A 20,668-nucleotide genomic window follows, 5' to 3' on the forward strand; every position below is an offset into this window, starting at 1 on the left:
AGTCGATGAAGTTGATGTACAGTGATGAATTCCATTCGATTGATTGTTCCACAATGATACGTAGAGTTGCGATTTGATCTGTGCACGATCTATCCTTACGAAATCCAGCTTGTTGATCTCGAAGTTGAGCGTCCACGGAATCCTTCATCCTGTTTAACAATACTCTGTTGAAGACTTTTCCTGGTATTGAGAGGAGAGTGATACCCCTGTAGTTGTCGCACTTGCTCAGATCGCCTTTCTTTGGTATCTTGATGAGAAGTCCTTCTTTCCAGTCTGTTGGTACATGTTCTTCGTCCCAAATCTTACTGAAGAGGATGTGGAGTATCTTGGCAGTTGCTGTTACATTTGCTTTCAGTGCCTCTGCCGGGATGTTGTCTGGTCCCGCTGCTTTGCCACTCTTGATTTGTCTAATGGCCATGCTGATCTCTTCAATTGTTGGTGGGCCAATATCGATTGGGAGGTCTGTGGGTGCTGCTTCGATGTTGGGTGGGTTCAGTGGAGCTGGTCGATTCAAGAGTTCCTTGAAGTGTTCTACCCACCTGTTTCGTTGTTCTTCAATATCGTTGATTACTTTGCCTTCCTTGTTTTTCACTGGTCTTTCTGGTTGACGGTAATTTCCAGCAAGTATCTTTGTTGTATCATACAGTTGTCTCATGTTTCCCTCTCTTGCAGCCTTTTCCGCTGTCATCGCTAAATCTTCCACATATTTACGTTTGTCGGTCCTGATGCTCCTCTTCACTTGCTTGTTTGCCTCTGTGCATTCGGCTTGTGCCTTGGCTTTTTCTGCTCTTGTTCGGCTGATATTGATTGCTACCTTCTTGTTCCTCCTTGCTTCAATTTTATCCAGTGTACCAACAGTGATCCATTCCTTGTGATGGTGCTTCTTTTGGCCCAGAACCTCCTGACATGTTGAAACGATTGCCTCCTTGATACCTTTCCAGCTGCTCTCTATGGTGGTTCCCTCTCCATTGAGTAGGTCATGAAAGGCCTCGAACCTGTTGCTGAGGGCTATGTTAAATTCGTTGAGTTTGTCAGCATCTCGAAGAAAGGCCGTGTTAAACTTTTGTGATGTTGTCCGCGCCATTGTCCAGTGCTTCTTGAGTTTTAGTTTCATCTTGGCGACCAGCAAATGGTAATCGGACGCTATATCAGCTCCTCTTCTGGTTCTCACATCCTCCATCGTCCTCCTGAACTTTTTGTTGATGCAGACATGGTCGATTTGATTTTGTGTAGTGTGATCCGGTGAAATCCAAGTGGCTTTGTGTATGTTTTTGTGTGGGAATATGGTGCCACCTATGACCAGTTTATTGAAGGCACATAGGTTTGCAAATCTCTCACCGTTTTCGTTCCTTTCTCCCAGTCCATGTTGTCCCATGACGTCTTCGTATCCAGTGTTGTCCTTTCCAACCTTGGCATTGAAATCTCCCATTAGAATGGTCAGGTCCCTGGTTGGGCACTTCTCGAAGATTGACTGCAGCCTATCGTAGAATTGGTTTTTAGCGTCTTCATCGTAGTCGTTGGTCGGCGCATAGCATTGGATGATGTTCATTGTAATGCCCTCTCTCTTTGTTTTGAAGGAGGCTTTGATGATCCTCGGTCCATGAGATTCCCATCCTATAAGTGCATTTTGTGCTTTTCTAGACAGCATCAGTGCCACTCCTTGTGTATGTGGGGCATTTTCTTCTTCATGACCGGAGTATAACAGAAGTTCCCCTGAAGACAGTCGTTGTTGTCCAACCTGCGTCCAATGTGTTTCACTGATTCCAAGCACTTCCAGGTTGTATTTCCTCATTTCCGCAGAAATTTGGAAGACTCTGCCGGTCTCCCACATTGTCCGGACATTCCATGTACCTATAAAAATTTTCGCTCTGGTTGTAAGAAGGTGCATCGGCCTCATGACTTCCGAAGGAACTCGGCTTTCATCATGAGACGTCATTTTTCCTTCTACTCCCAGGGCAGAGTTTGAATGGTTTGAATGATTTTTTCTGGTTAGCGTTTTTTTAGCGAGTTGATTTTCTACGGGATGGGGTCGCTAACCCCATGCCCAACCCTCCTCCTTTACCCGGGCTTGGGACCGGCAGTAGCCCCTGGAGGAGCTACAGGCGGAGTTGGAAAAAGCTGCAAGAGAAGGGAAAATGAAACAACTATATGATACAACGAAGAAACTAGCAGGGTAATATGGTAAACCGGAGAGACCAATCAGGGACAAAGAAAGCAAGACAATCACCAAGATTCAAGAACAGAGGAACAGATACGTGGAAAACATGGAGGAACTCTTAAATTAACCAGCTCCATTGAATCCATCGGACATCCAGGCAGCACACACAGACCTTCCTATAGATGTCACTCAACCAACGGTCGGAGAAATCAGGATGGCCAGTCATCAAACAAATCAAGAATGGCAAAGCAGCACGACCTGAAAATATACCAGCTGAAACACTGAAGTCAGACAATGAAGCAACTGAAAACATGCTTCACCTTCTATTCAAGTAGATTTGGGAAGAACGACAAGTGCCATTGACAGACTGAAAAGAAGGATACCTCACCAAGATAACAAAGAAAGGAGATCTGATCAAATGTGAGAACTACAGAGGCGTCACACTATTGTCAGTACCAAGAAATGTTTTCATCAGTGTTGCTGAACCGGGTGAAAGACGCAGTAGACGCCCAACTCTGAGATCAACAGGCTGGATTCCGTAAGAATCGGTCGTGCACAGACAGAATTAAAACACTACGGATCATCGTCGAACAATCGATTGAATCGAACTCGTCACTATACATCAAAAATACTCAACATTCACCGGCCGTATACCAACAGCAACAGCCTAATATGGGAGAGAACAAACCAGCTTCCATCTGAAGTTAGGAAAAGACGTTAGAAGTGGACAGGACATACATTACGGAAATCACCAAACTGCATCACGAGGCAAGTCGTTACTTTCAATTCTTAAGGGAAGCGGAAAAGAAGGCCAGAGAACATACAGTGTCGGTAATCGGATGCAGATACGAAAAGGATGAATGAAAACTGGAGAGGATTGCCCAGGACAGGGTTGGATGGAGAATGCTGGTGGGTGGCCTGTGTTCCTCTACGAGGGGTAACAGGCGTGAGTAAGCAGATAATGAGGTCCAATCAAGTCGGGCGTGAGACTAATGGCATTGGGTAATGGTAGCCTAGTTTTGTTAATTGACCTTAGTTAGAAGTGTAAACCACCAGATGATGTTTATCGTTAGGCCAGAAGGTCGTGAGTTTGATTTCTGATATGTTAGTAAATGAGCACTACTGAGCGGCCTCATAGTAGCACAAAACAGCTGTCCAGTGTTCTAGAGTTTTCAATAACTATCTAACCGAAATCAGACCGTGGTGTGAAGCTGCAAATTTAACAAGCCCACACACTGACAGTTCATATATTTTCTTGACGGAGTGTTTATTCAATAATGTAACATGGCAATTCATACAACGTCAATTCCCTGTGACTATTTCTCATAGTAAACTGGTTTGCAACCCAGTTAAAAAATCTCAATGGACTGTTTTCATTATATGCAGCATACAAATAAAATGAAAGATCCACAAGTAAATCACCCAGCGCAGAGAACACAACACCCTCAATATGCTTAGCCTGAGCTACAAAAATTTCCCCATCATCTAGTTGTTACAGGGCGTTGTATCAGTTTAGTGGAACATTTTCCATAAAGAGCAAGCCTCTCTGAAGAGAATGATCCGTAGCAAATCTATATAGGGAAATTATAACCTTGATAGAAGAAAGTTTGGGTGATAGATTGAGTAAAAATAAAACATTTCTTACTCATAAAATGAGTTTCAACAAAATATTTGGTCGGAATGGATGTTATATAGACTACATGACTCGTTTAAAAACATTGTGCCTGTTAAGTATATAACTGCAGTACAACTATCATCTAAGTCATAAGTGCATCGAATTTTAGGCTTCAAATTTATCCGAAACTTATACTGCTTTCTTTAATAACGTATATTATAAATACTTTACTGTAAACTGAACCCAATTAGTGCATGGAAAACACGTAGGATATGATTTAAACATAATATGTCAGCTAGATATTCCCCTCATCATATTTCCCAATAAAATACGTTGGCCCATAGGATGGTTAAAGCAAATTTTATTTCGCTTATAAAATTTAATACTCTTACAGACGAAAATATATATCTTTGAGACCAGCGATCCACTGTGTATTCACTATAACTACCGCATCACTTGCTCCCTTGATCACCTCATAATTATTTAACCTTAACTCGTTCCTCTTAACGAAGACGGCTAGGATGTCGAATTTCAACCCAAACGTATAAGTTTATGGATCTCAGTCCAAAATGTGTTAATCAGATCATCACAGATACTGGCAAATCGCAGTCTACTGAATACTTTTTCGTTGTAAATGCTACCACTTATGGTATAAGATATGTATGTCTCATAAAGCTTGACATACACCCACAGTTATGAATCAAAATTCTTTTTGCGATAAAATAACAATCATTTGTAATACGACCTCTGAATTAGGAAGACAAAAGATAGATGGGGGATGTTGTATATTTGTAAAGCATGTAGGAAAGTAGTAAACCTTTAAAAATTATTTATCAGATAATTCCTAAAAATACAATGATTCTTTGTAATAAAAATTAAACTGAGATTTCGACCAACGAATAATCGTCTATAACCTGCTTACGACACCATATGAAGTTAAAATTAAGACATAACCAGTAAGCTTTAGAAAATTTTATGTATCTTGTTAGGACATAGGCAACAAAGCACGTAAATTCTCGAATCTTTCCTGATAAGATTATTACATTTACAATCATATGCACACTAAGTTTATTTTTAAGAAATTGTAATCATCACAATCAAAGGTAAACGAAACTTGTAACTTCTCGGAAATAAAAATGAACATTTTTTGTACACATTTACAATACATACATGTTACATTACAGCAATACATTTTAGAGAGTCTATTGAGTAAAGTTTGATCTAGTTGCGACAAACCAATGTTCATTTTTACCTACAAATAAAATGAAACGAAAATCAAGCAAGGAATGAATACCACACAGTTACGGAACTATTCAAGTTAATTTTTAACTGATCGGCAGATGAAACCTAAATTGAATATTAAATAATAAACACGCCATTCTAAACAAGGCACATATAAACCGACCTTTTACACTTATTCTTAACTAGCTACTACATGTGGCAAAGCAGTTGAAGAAAATGATCGCTGATAGAAACCCTGCACAGATTTAAAATATTCGATTATCAGGTATTAGTGTATTCTGTCAAGGATGTCATTAATAGGCTGGCTTTCCCCTTAACGGTCAAGTACAGAATGTGACAATGTGTTGGGTAACTGTGGGGAATGAGACAATTATCTCAGTATGTGTAGTCGTTTGTATGATTTAATTAAAAAGTAAATAATCAACAGTTATGTTAATACCCGGATATTATCAAAGGAAGATTTATTCAGCTTGAAATTTAATTAATGAAAGCTACAAAAGTTCAATAATTAAATAAAACAATATGCGATTCTGATATGAACAGGAAAAGCTTAAGTTGATTAAGCCAAAGGACGACACGATCCTTGAAGTCATTGACTGTTTATCTAAATGAAACGAATTGTAGGTGTTTGTGTCAATATATAAAAGATTCCAGGAATCAGCAACTCATAGCTTAATATGACAGTACTCGAAATCTATTATATTTGCATACATTCATTTATCCTTTTTATTTGACATTCCTAAAAGTTTGTGATGGAAGAACATTCCCGGTCCAAAAGCCGATGAATAAAATGTAAGCAACAAGGCAATACAATAGTATATCAGTTACGTACATGTTCATGTAATACACTATAAACAGTACATTGTATGCAGGCTAAACACATTATGTGGTTGTCTAACTTTATTGATTGCATGTTGGGGGCATAAATTTCAAAGCCAAAGCCCCTCGAAGTAAACAAAAGATAACAGTACGGTAGATGAACTTAGTAGGGAAATAGAATTTATACACACATACAAAAGGCTAACTTACCTAGTCGTAAGATACCTAGACCCGTGGTTTGATCAAATCTGCTAAATGCTGCTTGTATGTTTTCGGGTGATATTTCAAATTTACTGCCCTTCTTTAAAAGGTTAACACTATTTAGTACAACACCTCTAGTGAAACATGTTTGTAAAGCTTCAGATCGATCTTTAAAGTTTGAGGTAAGCATGATTAGGTCTAAAACACTTTCTAAAAGCTGACTATAATTATTTCCAGAACTTTTCAGAGAATCAGTGAAATTTTTGGGATAAATAACTGGTAGAAATTGTGAAGATGGTTCCAAGCATGAAAGGAGGTAGTGACGTTCTGAACTATTCAGTTCATTTTGAATTATTTCCATACTGCTTTTATCGAGCGGCAGGTTATCATCCGAACAATTTACAGAACTCATAGGAAAAAATATTCGAGTTGCAAGTTCTGAAGCTTGTAAAGCATAAGCTAAAAAAGTAGAAACAAGTTTTTCCTGATAGTTGAATCCACTAAACATCAGTTGAGTGAAAATGTGGTTTATTACTTAAAAAGTTACTTATCTCTTGGTTAGAGTATAATTACACAAAAATTTACTTCACTTTGGATAGCCAGGTAGTAACACTACCCTTCATTAATAAAGTGTGTCTAAAAGTATATAACGTACTTTGCTAATATTTTATATGAAATTAGTTTAAAAGTCGGTTAGTCAACGTTCGAATATTATGTTTGCTTTAATGACTACTTATCAATTATGAAGTTTAAATTCAATTTGTGGAGTTAAGTAACCAGTAATAAAACAATTGTCGTACGTTAAGCAGAACAAGAAACTAGTTAATGGACGTACAAGAACAATAGTTGTTTTATGACTTAAAAACATCACTAAATAAAAGTAGTGTAAAATTTTTGAAAATTACACTTACCGAAGTAACTATAGTAAATGATAGACTGAATAGACAGTATGCAAAATCTTGATAACCTAGTTGACTAAATATCACAAATTATGAATCATTACACATAGACGCTATCGTATAGCCTGAATATTTCACCGAAGGCCAGTACTAAAGTACACTGATATCGGACAGAAATGATTGTTAAGCAAATACACACGGTTAACACTGAAATACATATTATATGGACAATTATATAATCATGAGTGATAAGGCTTAGAACAGTAAACAATAATTGGAATGATTCCCAATATAACCCACCTCCATGAACTAGTAAAGTGAGTTCTCTGGCCAGAGCCTTTTGAACTATACGACGATTAGGATGCTTCTATATTTTTAAATAAAAATCCAGAGAAGACAAATGGTTAAATTATTGTGAACAGTAAACTATCGCTAAGTATTGATGAAGACTATAATTAAGAATATGACCAATATAATTCATTGACCATGTACAAAATTACTCGACCGAGTCACCCTATTTGTATGAGAACTATCAATACCATCTGACTACGCAAACCAAAGTGCAGGAGAATTCAAACCGGCGATTCAGTGGATGAGAGCTAACCAATAACATGAAAAGTAGTTGTAAAATTATACCAAAACACACTAGTACAGATCGGACAACAGATAGGGCTGGCTATATCTTTGGAAAGTCTTGATGTTAACGTTTGTTGTCTATCCGAGACCCGTATTCAAGACTCTAGTGAAGTACTACAAATTCGCTCTCCATCTGTCGCTTCGAAAAGCTTGTTTCGCGTGCGTTTATCCGCGGACCCTGTGGCATCTTCGTCTGGTCTTGCTGGCGTTGGTGTCGCACTAAGCGCTAGAGCTGAGGCAGCACTAATCGATTGGATCCCAATTAACAGTCGGTTATGTGCTGTTAGATTAGAAAGTTCCATCAAAGTGAGAAGAAATCGACGTGAGAAAAGGTGTCTTCTCGTCATCTCCGCCTATGCCCCGACAGATTGCAGCCCGGATGCAATCAAGGATGAGTTCTACCACCAGTTAACTGTTCTTCTCCAGAAAGCGCGTTCGACAGATATTGTAGTATTAACTGGAGACTTGAATGCACAGGTCGGGCGTCTAGGCACAGAAGAGAGTCGTCTAGGTGGCCGATGGGGACTTGTTGGTCGCAGGACAGATAACGGGGACCGTCTACTAAAACTGTGCACAGACCACAACCTGTTTCTGGCTAGCACCAACTTCCGGCACAGTCATCGCCGATGTGCCACCTGGCATCCTCCCTCTGCATCTCAAGCCTGGACTCAGACTGATCACATCGCGATCAGCTACCGCTAGCGTGGTTATGTACAAGACTGCCGCTCCTTTTGGAGTACCTATCTGGACTCTGATCATGCCCTGGTCTGCGCCAATCTTACCTTACTTTTCAGTGGCCAACGAATTGACCATCATCAAAGGATTGATGCTAGTGAATTTGTTGCAAGTAAGTATCGAACCGAGTCAGCTTCTAGGCTAGCTACCATCCCACCGAAAAGTATAGATGAGCATTGGTTGCAACTGCATGACGCCACGAAAATGGCAAGTAAAGCCGCCTGAGGTTTCGCGAAACGTCCCGCTTATAAGCACTGGGTTTCTTCTGGCTCCTTACAACTGATCGAAACCCATCGGTCTACTCCGGGTGACCGTGAGTTTGACCACAAACGAAGGCTGTTACGCAACGAAATTGGACAAAGCTTGCGTAAGGACCGAGAAGCCTGGTTGTCGGAGCGTGCTAATGAGATGGAAGCAGTAGCTGCATCTGGTAACTGCCGGAAGCTCTTCCAACTCATCCGAAGGACTGGCAGCAAGAAGTCTGGTGTGAGTGAAACAATCTGTGAGGATGACGGGATGCCAATCACTAACATCTCTCGACGTCTTGGACGATGGTCAGAATTCTTCGAAGGGCAGTTCAACTGGCCTGCTGCTCCGGCAACATCGACCAGATTGTCCTGCCCCCCATGGCCGGTGACGACTGATCCACCAAATGAGGCGGAAGTCCGCAAGGAACTCCAACTCTTGAAACGCTACAAATCACTGGGCCCAGATGACTTACCTCCATCTCTTTTTAAAGATGGTGGTGACTTTCTGGCTAAGGAACTGACTGTGTTGTTTACAAAGGTTTGGAAGCTAAAGAGTGTTCCAACGTCATGGAATGAGTCGATAGTTATCCCTATCTTTAAATAGTGTTCACGTCGTTCCTGTAACAACTACCGAGGGATAAGTCTACTTCCGATTGCGTCCAAACTATTGGCTTCTATCATTCTTCGGTTGTTTAAAATCCGAGAACCATTGACTCGCGAGGAGCAGGCTGGTTTTCGTTCTGGTCGAGGATGCATTGATCACATCTTCACCCTCCGCCAAATGTTAGAACACCGTCATATTTATCACAGGCCAACAATCGTAGTGTTTCTTGACATCAGGGCTGCCTTCGATTCGTTGTACAGGACTGTTCTCTGGGATTGTCTATTGAAGAAGGGTGTGCCTGAGAAGTTCATTAACATCTTAAAGGCCCTGTATCCAAACACCTCCGGCAGAGTGATGGCATACAACCACCTTTCTCCCTTGTTCCATCCAAGCAATGGGGTTAGGCAGGGTTGCCAAACCTCACCATTCCTCTTCAACTTTGCCATCGATGACATCCTGGAAACAGCTCTGATGGATGTAAGTAATGGCGGTGTGGATCTGCTGCCTGGAGAAAGACTTCTCGACCTTGAGTATGCCCAAGGCATGCAATCCGCACTTAATCAGTTGGCAATCAGTGTCCGCAGGTACAGTATGTGCTTTGCACCCTCCAAGTGCAAAGTACTCCGACAAGAATGGCAGGATTCTAATCCTGTACTCACCCTGAATGGTAGGTAGATTGAAGCAGTTGAGAAGTTCATGTATCTAGGTAACTGCATAAGTGCTGTTGATGGCGTGAGTGATGAGATCGATGCACATATAATGAAAGCCAGAACCGCTTATGCCAATCTGGGCCACCTTTGGCGCCTTCGTGATGTTAGTCTGGCTGTAAAAGGTCGGATCTACAACGCGTCGGTGAGAGCAGTTTCGCTCTATGTTTGTGAAACCTGGCCTCTCCGAGTTGAGGATGTTAGATGACTCTATGTGTTTGATCATCGTTGTCTCCGAAGGATTGCTGACATCCAGTGGCAACACCATGTTAGTAATGCAGAGGTTCGGCATCGTGTGTTCGGGTGCAGAGAGGACAATCCAATTGGTGTCACCATCTTGAAACACCGACTTTGGTGGCCTGGACATGTTCTACGAACGTCGTCTCAGAGAATTCCACGTCGTGCATTATTTGCCGACTCTAGGACTGGTTGGAAAAAGCGGTCAGTGGTGTGGTGGTCAGTGTGCGACATGGTGTCGTGGTATGAAAGAAAGCTGCAAAGGGCTAGCTTCTGTTGGTCCTTCACGGCTCCCTGGCTGGGGTCCAAGAGATGGTGCTACACAGTGGCTAGAGACGTTATCAGATATGGCTCAGAATAGAAGCCGGTGGCGAGCCTGCTGTAACCTTCTTTTACTTTCTTCATAAAGAGTGGTTATAACCTCCTTAACTGAAAGAGTTCTTCTGGTTGTACATTTCAGTTTCCCCAATCATTACTCTTATTTTTTTATATATGCATCTTACCCCTTTTCTCTTCCCATTCTAATTGTTTTGTGTGGCGCATATATATCTGGTCCCCCCTTGTACCAATATTTATGTGTTCAAATAAAATAAATACCAAAACCTCGTTATGATTAGAGAATCATCATGGAATGACATGTAAACTGGTATCTGACAAAATATAAGTGCTAACTACTCTTAACGCACGAAGCCACCGACAGATCAATCCCATTGGGGAACCTACGTCAAGAATTCCATCATGTTAGGAATTATCACTTGACCACATGGTATCATTCCATATTACTTATAAAACACCATTAGATTCTTTACTTTACCAATCCGAAACTCGCTCAGATCATTAAGTCCCAATACACGACAATAATAACCAGCATTAGTCTCACGGATTAAAATTATTACGTTTGCGTTTTGTTAATAGCTAATTAACACCAACTAGACGAAATGCAAAATAGTCACTCAGCTTTAGAGATGAAAGTTTGAATTTTTAACCTTAAATGTCTTTTGAAAACAAGTAATAAGTTTTCTGAGCAGAGAGATGTATGGCAAACAACTCACTTTATGATCAGTTAACAATTGATCTATTTCATCGGGTCCAAAGAAGGTCAATTGACGAACTAGTTTATCTGATATAATACTATCAGGCAAATTTAAAATCTTTTGGTAGAAATTGTAAGGTTTTAATTTTTTACTCATTAGCCATATAGTATCCATTCCACATTCTGAGTTCGAAACAGATTTTCCCAATTTCTGACCATCTGGGGTAGTCAGCAGAGGAACAGTTAAGCCTAATCGATAAAATAATATATTTGGTTGGTTTAAATGTTCTGCAATAGATCAATTTTCATGATTGTCGTAAATTATAATTTACACAATACAATGAAAACAACAAGTTAATTTAATACAAGAATATAGTACCTTGAACATTACGCCCAAATAAATTAATGTTATAACGAATAAAACATCACAATGAAAAACAAAAAATATTACTCTGGGAAATCATTACATTGAGTTAACAAACGGAGGTAAAGTTGACCAAAAATCACGAGTCAAAATGTGATTTTTCCTTTTTATCCCGTCATATCATGAACAGAAACAACTTCGGGCACAGTCATCACCGATGTTGTCAAGTATATTCCACCTGGAACTCAAGTCTAGACCCAGACTGACCACAGTGCTATAGGCTTCTGGTAGAGTGGTTGTATACAAAACTGCTGCTAATTTTAGAGGACCTATCTGGACTCTGATCATAGCTTAGTTTGAGCCAAGCTTATCTCGCGTTCTCGCGGCAAGTAAACATATCGCTCTAAAGGGATTGATTTAGGTAAATTGACTGTAGCTCCCATTGGAACCAAATATCAAAGCGGGTTAGATTCGAATCTAGCTACCAATCCATTGGAATGTGCAAATGAGTATTGGATGTGTTTGCATGACGCCATGAGAATGATGGTTCATGTCACTTGCAACATTATGAAGCGTCCCGTTTATAAACAGTGGATTTCTGTAAGTGCCTTACAACTCTCCAAGTCACGTCGGATTTTTCCAGTGAACCATGAGTATGATGATAAATGTAGATCCTTACGTAAATTAAGAGCCGTTAGAAGTAGTTGAAGAGTTTATATATCTCGGTGTTCATGTGACTTCCAGTAATAGCAGAGCTGATGAAATAAAGTTATAAGCGGTTAAGGTCAGAGTAGTTTATATTAATTTCAGCTATGTTTGGAACCATTTTTATGATAGTCCGGAGATAAGAGATCGAGTCTACAATACATCGGCGAGAGCAGTTCCTTCTTATGCTTGAGAGACATGGCCTCTGTTAGTTAAAGATGTCAGATGACCCTCTGTGTTCAATATTCGTTGTTTCTGTGATATACCACAGCTCTTCCTCTTTCCTTACAGTTCTGTTGCATACGTTTCGTAATGAATTATCTTAAAGTTTGAAACTATCGAACCAGTCTAACACTAAAAAATTTAGGTTATCATCTGATATGTAACATATTCGACTTATAGTCACATCTTTGAGTGTTACTGAGTATGATAGGACTTATATAAGTTTCAGTTTATCATTTGTTGCGCTCACTGAGAACTGACTTGTAGGTTGCAGACTGGGTTTTCTCATCTTAGTCCACGTTTTTTTTCTGGAAAGGATGTTTATGTCTGAAACGGTATCCAATTGTAATCTTATCTAATGGCTATTTACCAGAAGTTCAATAAACTTCCTGGCCGGCCTTTTATGTACTTGATTTACCGTAAATACAGGAAAAGGTTTAAACGGTTTCATAATTTATCTGTACCTTCCTCGGAAATTTGATTTCCGGTGGCTATTTTGCTACTTTCAATAAGTCTCTTTATGTCCACCAGTATAACATTTTACAATGGTTTTTAAATGGACAGGATTTTGCAAAATGCCTAGCACCACAATACTAACATCTGGACGAGGGGAATTCAGACTTTTCTTTTGATTTTTCGTGTAATGTGGATGTTGGGGTCTTGGAACCAGGACAGACTTTACATTGAACTGCTTGAACGTCAAACCTATTTTGACCACCGAACTGAACTAGTTTGGTGTCGTCTTTGATGTTTGTTAATCGTTGATATTTTTCAGCAACTTCCTTAAGTGTTAACTTTGGGTCCTGATCGAAACGATGTAACAGTCGTGTACGAATATCAGCAAACTTTTCAGATCGTAAGCTACAGATAAATATTAGTGATTTGAATTGGTCCTCAGAAAGAGTTTTTGATTTGAACAAAGATAAAATAATAATAGTAATCGTCGTTTGTTAAGTTATATCCGACCATAGAAGGGATAGGGGGTTCACGAATTTCTTCTGGATACATAAATGGCGGTTAAACGTACGAATTCCTATGGCTCCAGCGATATGTAGGAGATGGGATCGAACTCCGTTGGGAAATGATGGAGTTATACAATAGATCACTCGAAATGGTTCCGATTTATTTACATTGTGACCTCTATCAATTAGATGTGTCAAGATAGAACTGCGTTTAGACTGTTGCATCCCTTCAGACTTGAGTGAACAGAAAACAGAGGGGGGTCACGATGACTGATTACTATCAGTACATAGAAGAAACAAAAAGTGGTGATAACACACAATAAATAGTTGATTAAAAATAAGCTACACTAGTACGAACGAATATAGTAACCAGACTCATTCAAAGTAATAGAGGTATTGAAGTGAAACGCAAAGTACTCTCTGGATAGATACACAATATTAGATTTCACTTACCAAAAGCACGCCGACCAAGTTTGCGATAGATGAGGTTTAATCCACAAGTTATGTTGCCGATCTGATCGTGCCCACCAACCTATAATAAGGTTTATTAGGATTTCCTTATATATACCTGCATGTAACAATTAAACTTTTCATGTAGGTATAGGAAGTCTATTGCTTGTACAATTGGATAAAAAAATTCCCCAAGATCCATAGTATTTCCACTTTCCATTCTTATTTTAACGCTAAAGAATGTTATCAAAATGATTTGGCATAAATTGATATGTCATTAGGTATGGGTTAGAATAAATCAGTAATTATTCTGATGAAATAACTTTTTAGAGCATTTTGGGGGAGCGGAGTAATTTTTGGTTGTTTCTACTCAAACTACAGCATTCTATACTTTAATTTTTGATATGAATGACCCTTCCCGATTTCCAAGTGACCAGCAGACTAGCTGTGTGATGACACAAAGTATACCATAGAAATTCATTGAGTAAAATCACTACAAAAAGGTAGTGATAAAGGGAGATGACTCAGTTTTTCTGCATTACCTTGTAAGACGCTGGTGGATAACTTTCTAATGAAATTCGTGGCAACTGTGTTCCATCCTCATCCATCTTTCTGAGATTTTGTGAGCTAAATATTATACTGACAAACTCATAGTTTAGTTGTCTTTGTAAGCTGAATTTCAGGATAAAACAGAAAAACACTTATTCGGAATACACTTTACAGTACACCAGCAGTTAATGGCACTTTCCACCACTCATTCAGTGCTGATATGTAACCGTCGTAAAACTACAACACCTTTGACCATAAATGTTGAGACTGTTGTCATGAAATGACATCAGGAATAACAGGGAAATTTATTACGTTGGTGAAGAATGCCAGATTGACCTTGGGGAGATCCAACCACTTGTTAGGGTCAAAGGAGGAATCAGAGGGTCCTCACCATGAACTAAAACCAGCTGTAGTGCCGAGATGCTACATATCTACATGTATGAACGAATTTCAGGTCAAAATCCGGGTTTTTTAAAATCTGATTGGTTTGTTTACAAAATATAGTTCCACTGAGTCGTTCATATACAATGTTAGTATGCAATATGATTCTGGACTTGAGATCACACTAAACTATTATAATATCAAATATATGTCTCTAGAAGTCCACGATAAATCGCAGAATATACTAGACTCGGCAATGTACTACAAAAGGTATATGAAAAAGATCAAATAATTTCGCAATGTTCACTTTCACAATCAAGGGTGCTAAATGGAGGGAATCATGACCTACACAGTTTTACAGATGGATTAGTGTAGGGCGCTTGATTGCAATTAAAATTATGCCATGCCATAAGATACAAAGGTAGTATAACAAAATAGATATGTCATCATGCAGATCCATTTTAACAGGTTCAATGATAAATACATATATGATGGATAGACTAACCTTTCTTTTTCCAACAATTCTGACAACTTGAAGTGGGGCAAGACTTCGCATGAAACATCCATCACCTTTTTGTGAGTAAGCCAATCGGAATTGTTAACGACATGAACTGAACCTAGTTTTCCAGAAATAGGTAAAGCAGGGACAATGTGTGTCCAGTAATTATAGATTATCTTATCCAGACTGTGCTCTATGAGAGTGGAATTGGAGGCATACTGTCCCAAAGATTGATAATCACGTTTTTTAATTCTGCCACTAGGATCACCCAAGATACCAGTAGATCCACCAACCTTGAGAAAGTTATAAAACTTGAAGCAACTGACATACAACTGCAACAATATCTTTGCCAGATAAGTGGCATCGAAGCAAACCACAGACAGCTACGAGGTTTCCTAACTGCAGGCTGTCACATGTAGGATCAAATCCAGCATAAACAGAAAAGTTTCTTGTCGTTTCAAAGTCCAACAGGTGTTTTTCACTTGAAATCTATTCTGTTTACGTCATTTACAAAAATACCTTTTATTGGGTAGAATTTCTGAAAAGTAGCCATTTGTTAGGTAATCACTAATCTTCTTTTGAGAGTGGTAATTTCTACGGACAGACCTGAAAGAATGCTCCCATCTGGACACTAGGTGTAACGCAAGCATCGAAAGTGTTTGATTCAAATACCAAAATTTTCTTAACTGAAATAATGATATTCAGGTTCTTCTTCGAAGTTGTAAGGTATAGATCTTGGTTGGGAAAAGTTTGATTGGTGTTCGTGTATTCCAGAAACCCGAAAAAAGATAATGGGAATTCAGACTACACTGAGGATAGTGTAAGGGATTCCTGATCGCCATTTTCCCATGATTCTCTCTGTGTGTTCAGTTTTTGGAATGAACAAATTGAAGGTCCACACCACTCATGTTAGTTTTCAACTTCAGAAGTTTATTAGTCAGTGGAAAAACCTGCATAATGTAAAGATTTTGTCCATTCGTGGCTTGTGAACTTCCCTGTATTGTCAGCTAAGTTATCCTGATTCTGTTGAGAGACAAGTGGAGAACGCGTAATATATTAATTGACTATGAGCTATTTACAAGTCATGATCAATCCAGTTTTAATTGTAGTGTGGGATGGTGTAAAGAGGCTTAACTTCCCAAATCACTCGGTTTATGGTCATTCACGCAACGTCTGGATTCTGGTGTTGGTAGTTCCCCATACTTTTTCGAGGGACCTCGGGAGCCTTTTGTGTCAGATTTGTGGCGGGCACATTATTTTTTTAATCTTAATCTCGCTAGAGCCATCCAACCAAAGGTATATTTGGTGAAAGCCCGTCTAGACGCCAGAACTCTCAAGAACCCGCAGCAAGGCGATGTTTATTATGTGATGATTATTCCTATATTTTCATCCATTTGACATAAAGGGAAAGTAGCTGCGATAATTGGCAGAGACTATGAGCTGGCTTGTATATTGAATCGAGGAATTTGATCTAGGGTTAAAGTACATCTTCCTCCACAGCTATTCTTCATACTTTAACATTATCAGGGCAAAGTAGTAGTGGATAATAGATACTAACTGTTAGTCTTTCAAGGAAACACGAACATTGATTGACATAGTCCTGAGCCATATTTTCTCCAGCGACTATTGGTTTTCTATAGGAGACCTTGAGATTGACCCGTACTTTCCACTGGCGACCAACCTGGAAGATGTGATCACCAATTGGGATTCAAATTATGAATGGTGCTTTTGTCATGACTTACACATTTCGTATTTTCACTTAACCTTTACAACTACGTTTATTAACTGTTAGTTGTTGTTCAAGTCGAAAATAGTTTACTTATACACTGTTTAGATGCTCTGTCGATTATCGTACGTTTAAAACCATACCACTTTAAACACCCCTTTGTTCTCTCTCGCATACCCAGGTTATAGCAACTCATATGCAATTGAGTTTGTTCACATTTAATTTGGTTAAGCCCTTTTGTTAACTTATTTAACGGACAAAGTCATTCGTACAATAACCTATGTATACTATTGTACCTTTATTATTGTTGCACTTGTAATAATATGTATGCTTGAGCATTGCTTACTGCCTACACATATATTCGTTCTGCTATTCTAACTACTAATCGCTTAATTGATCCGATGATGCATTCATTTCCATACGTATATATATGTACATTTTAATTCTGTTCACTCACTCACACACTAGTTCATTGACTCGATCACACTCTTGCTCGCTTGCTTTTCGGCACTACTCTTTATTGCTTGCTTAACGTGCCTGTAATTTCGGCAATTTGTGCGTGGTACAATATTAAACGAAATCAACACTTCGTATTCGCCTTCTGATTTATACACCGTTGGGGCGTTATCTAGTGACAGTTATCAGGACGACCAATACGAAGTCTAAGGATAATATCGAATACCGACAACCACAAGGTTTTTGACGTGCCTGTAGCTCAAATTTTTGTCTATGCTTCAATAACTATCTGGAACAGTTCTCCGCAGCAGTTATCGCCGTAGTTTCGCCAATTTCACATCAGAATTTTGGAACGTTTGTGAACTAACAACCACGCTATTATCAGCAACTAACCTTCAATATAATCCCGAACTCATATTCGCAAGAGTTATATCACTTTAGATGTAAGAACATATACTGTTAGGATTCCTCTTATGTAAACTTTCAGCACGTAAATAATTCTGAGTAGCTCGGGGGAGTAGAACATCTAAATTTCAGGTAGTAAACCTGATAATAGCATATGATTTGGTGGAAACCAAATATCAATAGAAAGTGACACCTAAAATGTCATAACCAATGAATCAACTGCATTTTATACACTTATGCATACTCGATAGCTCTTGAAGATCACATGATCTACATGTTAAATTTCTGATTTGATTATTTGATTAGTTCTTCTGGTGCTTGGAGTAACGTTATACTGGCTTGATGTCTATATGTTATGAATACATGAGTTTACTGGACTAACTCAAAGTTTTACACAGTCTGACGAAAAATGAATCAGAAATATCTAAATTTTTAAACATTGTACGTACGGTCTACTTCTGCACAAGTTTATATGTATCTTTGCACTTATTTATGGAAATCCCACGTGTATGTGTCTCACATAACTACAACCTTTTGTCCTTACTCCAAACTGTAAATTCAATAATTCGGCCCTCTCAGCCTCATTTTTTGTCAGATTTCAACTCTCTGTGAGACTGTTATTTTTCACTTTAGTTACAATTTCAATTTGTCTTACGTTTCACTTATTTGTGGGGTGTTTACATATTATTTTAGATCTAATTTTACTTTACCTTGAACCTTGGCATCTGCCATCATCGTTTCCCGTAGCTGATTACTACTCGTTAAAATGAACATCTTGATCTATATGAAAAGGGCTAGAATGCTGTACTCTGATTGACAGAGTAACCTTTTTCTTTTCATTGATCATAACTTTGTGTTCTTTATCTATTTGTCTACTTCATGTACTATAGATTAGGTCGTTCACTGTTTCTGAACAGCACTGTGAGCTGCCTAGCGTGGTGCTGTTATTCCTTAAGGGATAAATATTCAATGCATATTTGTAGTTTTTGTCATTAGAACCGAACCCAACGAAATCATTGCTTTCTTTCTTACTTATGGGAAGGAACGAATATCTGACGTTTAGCTGAAGTAAATATAGAATATAAGACGGATCAATTTGGATTTTAAAATATGAAGCTCTGCACCACTTTTACACTCTGTACTCAATCAAAGAACTTAAAAAACGTGATAGTGAGTGTGACGACCAAAATTCCAGTACTTGGTCTGCATGCAGAGCAAACGAATCACAGTTTACTCGATTACGCCAGACGATGCTTTTTGTATAGATTATGAAGCGTTTCTGAGTGGTTCGTAATAAAGTATATCAAAACTGAAACCGTATGCTCAATTTAAACGGTTCTAGTTTAACAAAAAAACAAATTATATCAAAAGTTCAGAATACCTCAAACAGAACAGCCTGTGCTACACCGTCGAACGTTTCTCTAGTACAAAATAACGTGCTAAACAGCAAAAGAAATGGTCAATATGTAAGTGCTCGAAGCCTGGGGGTCGATAAGACTATTCTCAACAAGATGGAATCATATATATCTGAAAGGATTCTAACAATCGTATCCAGCAGACTGTCAAAGGTTTACAATCACCAACGAAACCATTAGTTTAGTCGAACACGACTCCATTGTCATCGACCTAGTAACATGCAATCGTAAAGTTAAGCAATGAAAATTGATACTTAGCCAAAGTCAAATGATAAAAGTCTGGACAAACGAGTCTGAAGAACATAAAATGTTGTTACAAGGGACCTCTGTAGAATTTGAAGCACAAGACAAGAAAAAAGAATTAAGATATAACAACAATATTCTACCAAACACTTCGGAAGAATTTTCGGCGTATTCTTCTCGTTACGGTAAGTTCAAAATCCTCTTTGATACTTCCATGTCCAAATATGTGTGGGATTCATCTACGTATGCTTTTCTAGCTCAATAGTATCTGGTCGTTCCATAGTATTTATTGCTGCTCCTGTTGTTATCTGCGTTGTTGTATGTTTCTTTCTTGGTTTCTTTTCAGTTATTAGCTTCATTATTTTCACGGATTCTGAGTCATAAATAACTGTTTGATATTGTCAAGTTTTCTATTAACTGTTCGCCTCTGCATACTTAACACTGTTTTATGGCAGTCACCATATTGAACTGCTATATTTTCTTCGTTACTCTGTGAACTGGTAGCCTCTGTTTCATGTGGATGATTTTGAAACAAGTTACTTGTTTGTTTTAGGGACGTCTACTCTTAGTAACTGCTAATTGCTTGCCTTCGAAGCAAATCTATTCAAACTATGATTTCATGGTGTGGTATTGTCCCTTGCTTGATAGAAATATCTCCTTATTGTGACAATTGAGTTTTATAAAGTGTCTGTACCAGTTGGAAAAAGTGCCACTCAGTAACTCTACTGTGCTATCACGTAATCATAAGGAAGGTATGAGTGTGGTGTTTGAATGAACCAATGATTCTACTGCATTGACGACCGTTTTGATTTTGAATCCCAAATACAATACATTCGTTCGTGCTCATCTAATACTTCTTAATTAAATCGCGTTGTTTCTGGGATTACTAGTTTGTACTATAATTCAAATACTCTTAAGTAACACAATGGGCTACTATCGTTCTTTGAATTACTGGACTGGAGTAAGCGGAACTGCACAGAAATGCTGAAGCAATCTAATTTTGGATCAAATATTGACGTTCACTTTTTCAGTAGAAACGTGAAACTGAATTTACCCAGCAAGCACTCGGTTGATTGATTTCTAATGCTCATTATTTGAATTCTGGATTAACTAGTGTTAAGGATAGACAGTCTTTTGGTAATTTTGTCCAACAAGGT

At 38.6% G+C, this 20,668-nt stretch overlaps 1 protein-coding gene across 1 annotated transcript; it reads right to left on the reverse strand.

Moving 5' to 3' along the window:
• Window positions 1-4,975: 4,975 nt before the first annotated feature.
• Smp_176290 (tyrosyl-tRNA synthetase, putative) lies at window positions 4,976-16,875 on the reverse strand (the record flags this gene model as incomplete). Its single annotated transcript, XM_018795242.1, has 8 exons — window positions 4,976-5,025; window positions 6,045-6,519; window positions 11,154-11,383; window positions 13,841-13,919; window positions 13,956-14,070; window positions 15,273-15,559; window positions 15,597-15,755; window positions 16,825-16,875. The coding sequence occupies 8 exons, from the start codon at window positions 16,873-16,875 to the stop codon at window positions 4,976-4,978; spliced, it is 1,446 nt and encodes a 481-aa protein (XP_018646988.1).
• Between the last annotated feature and the right edge of the window lie 3,793 nt (window positions 16,876-20,668).

This window comes from Schistosoma mansoni (genome assembly GCF_000237925.1).
Source record: "Schistosoma mansoni, WGS project CABG00000000 data, supercontig 0180, strain Puerto Rico, whole genome shotgun sequence".
NCBI classification, from domain to species: domain Eukaryota; kingdom Metazoa; phylum Platyhelminthes; class Trematoda; order Strigeidida; family Schistosomatidae; genus Schistosoma; species Schistosoma mansoni.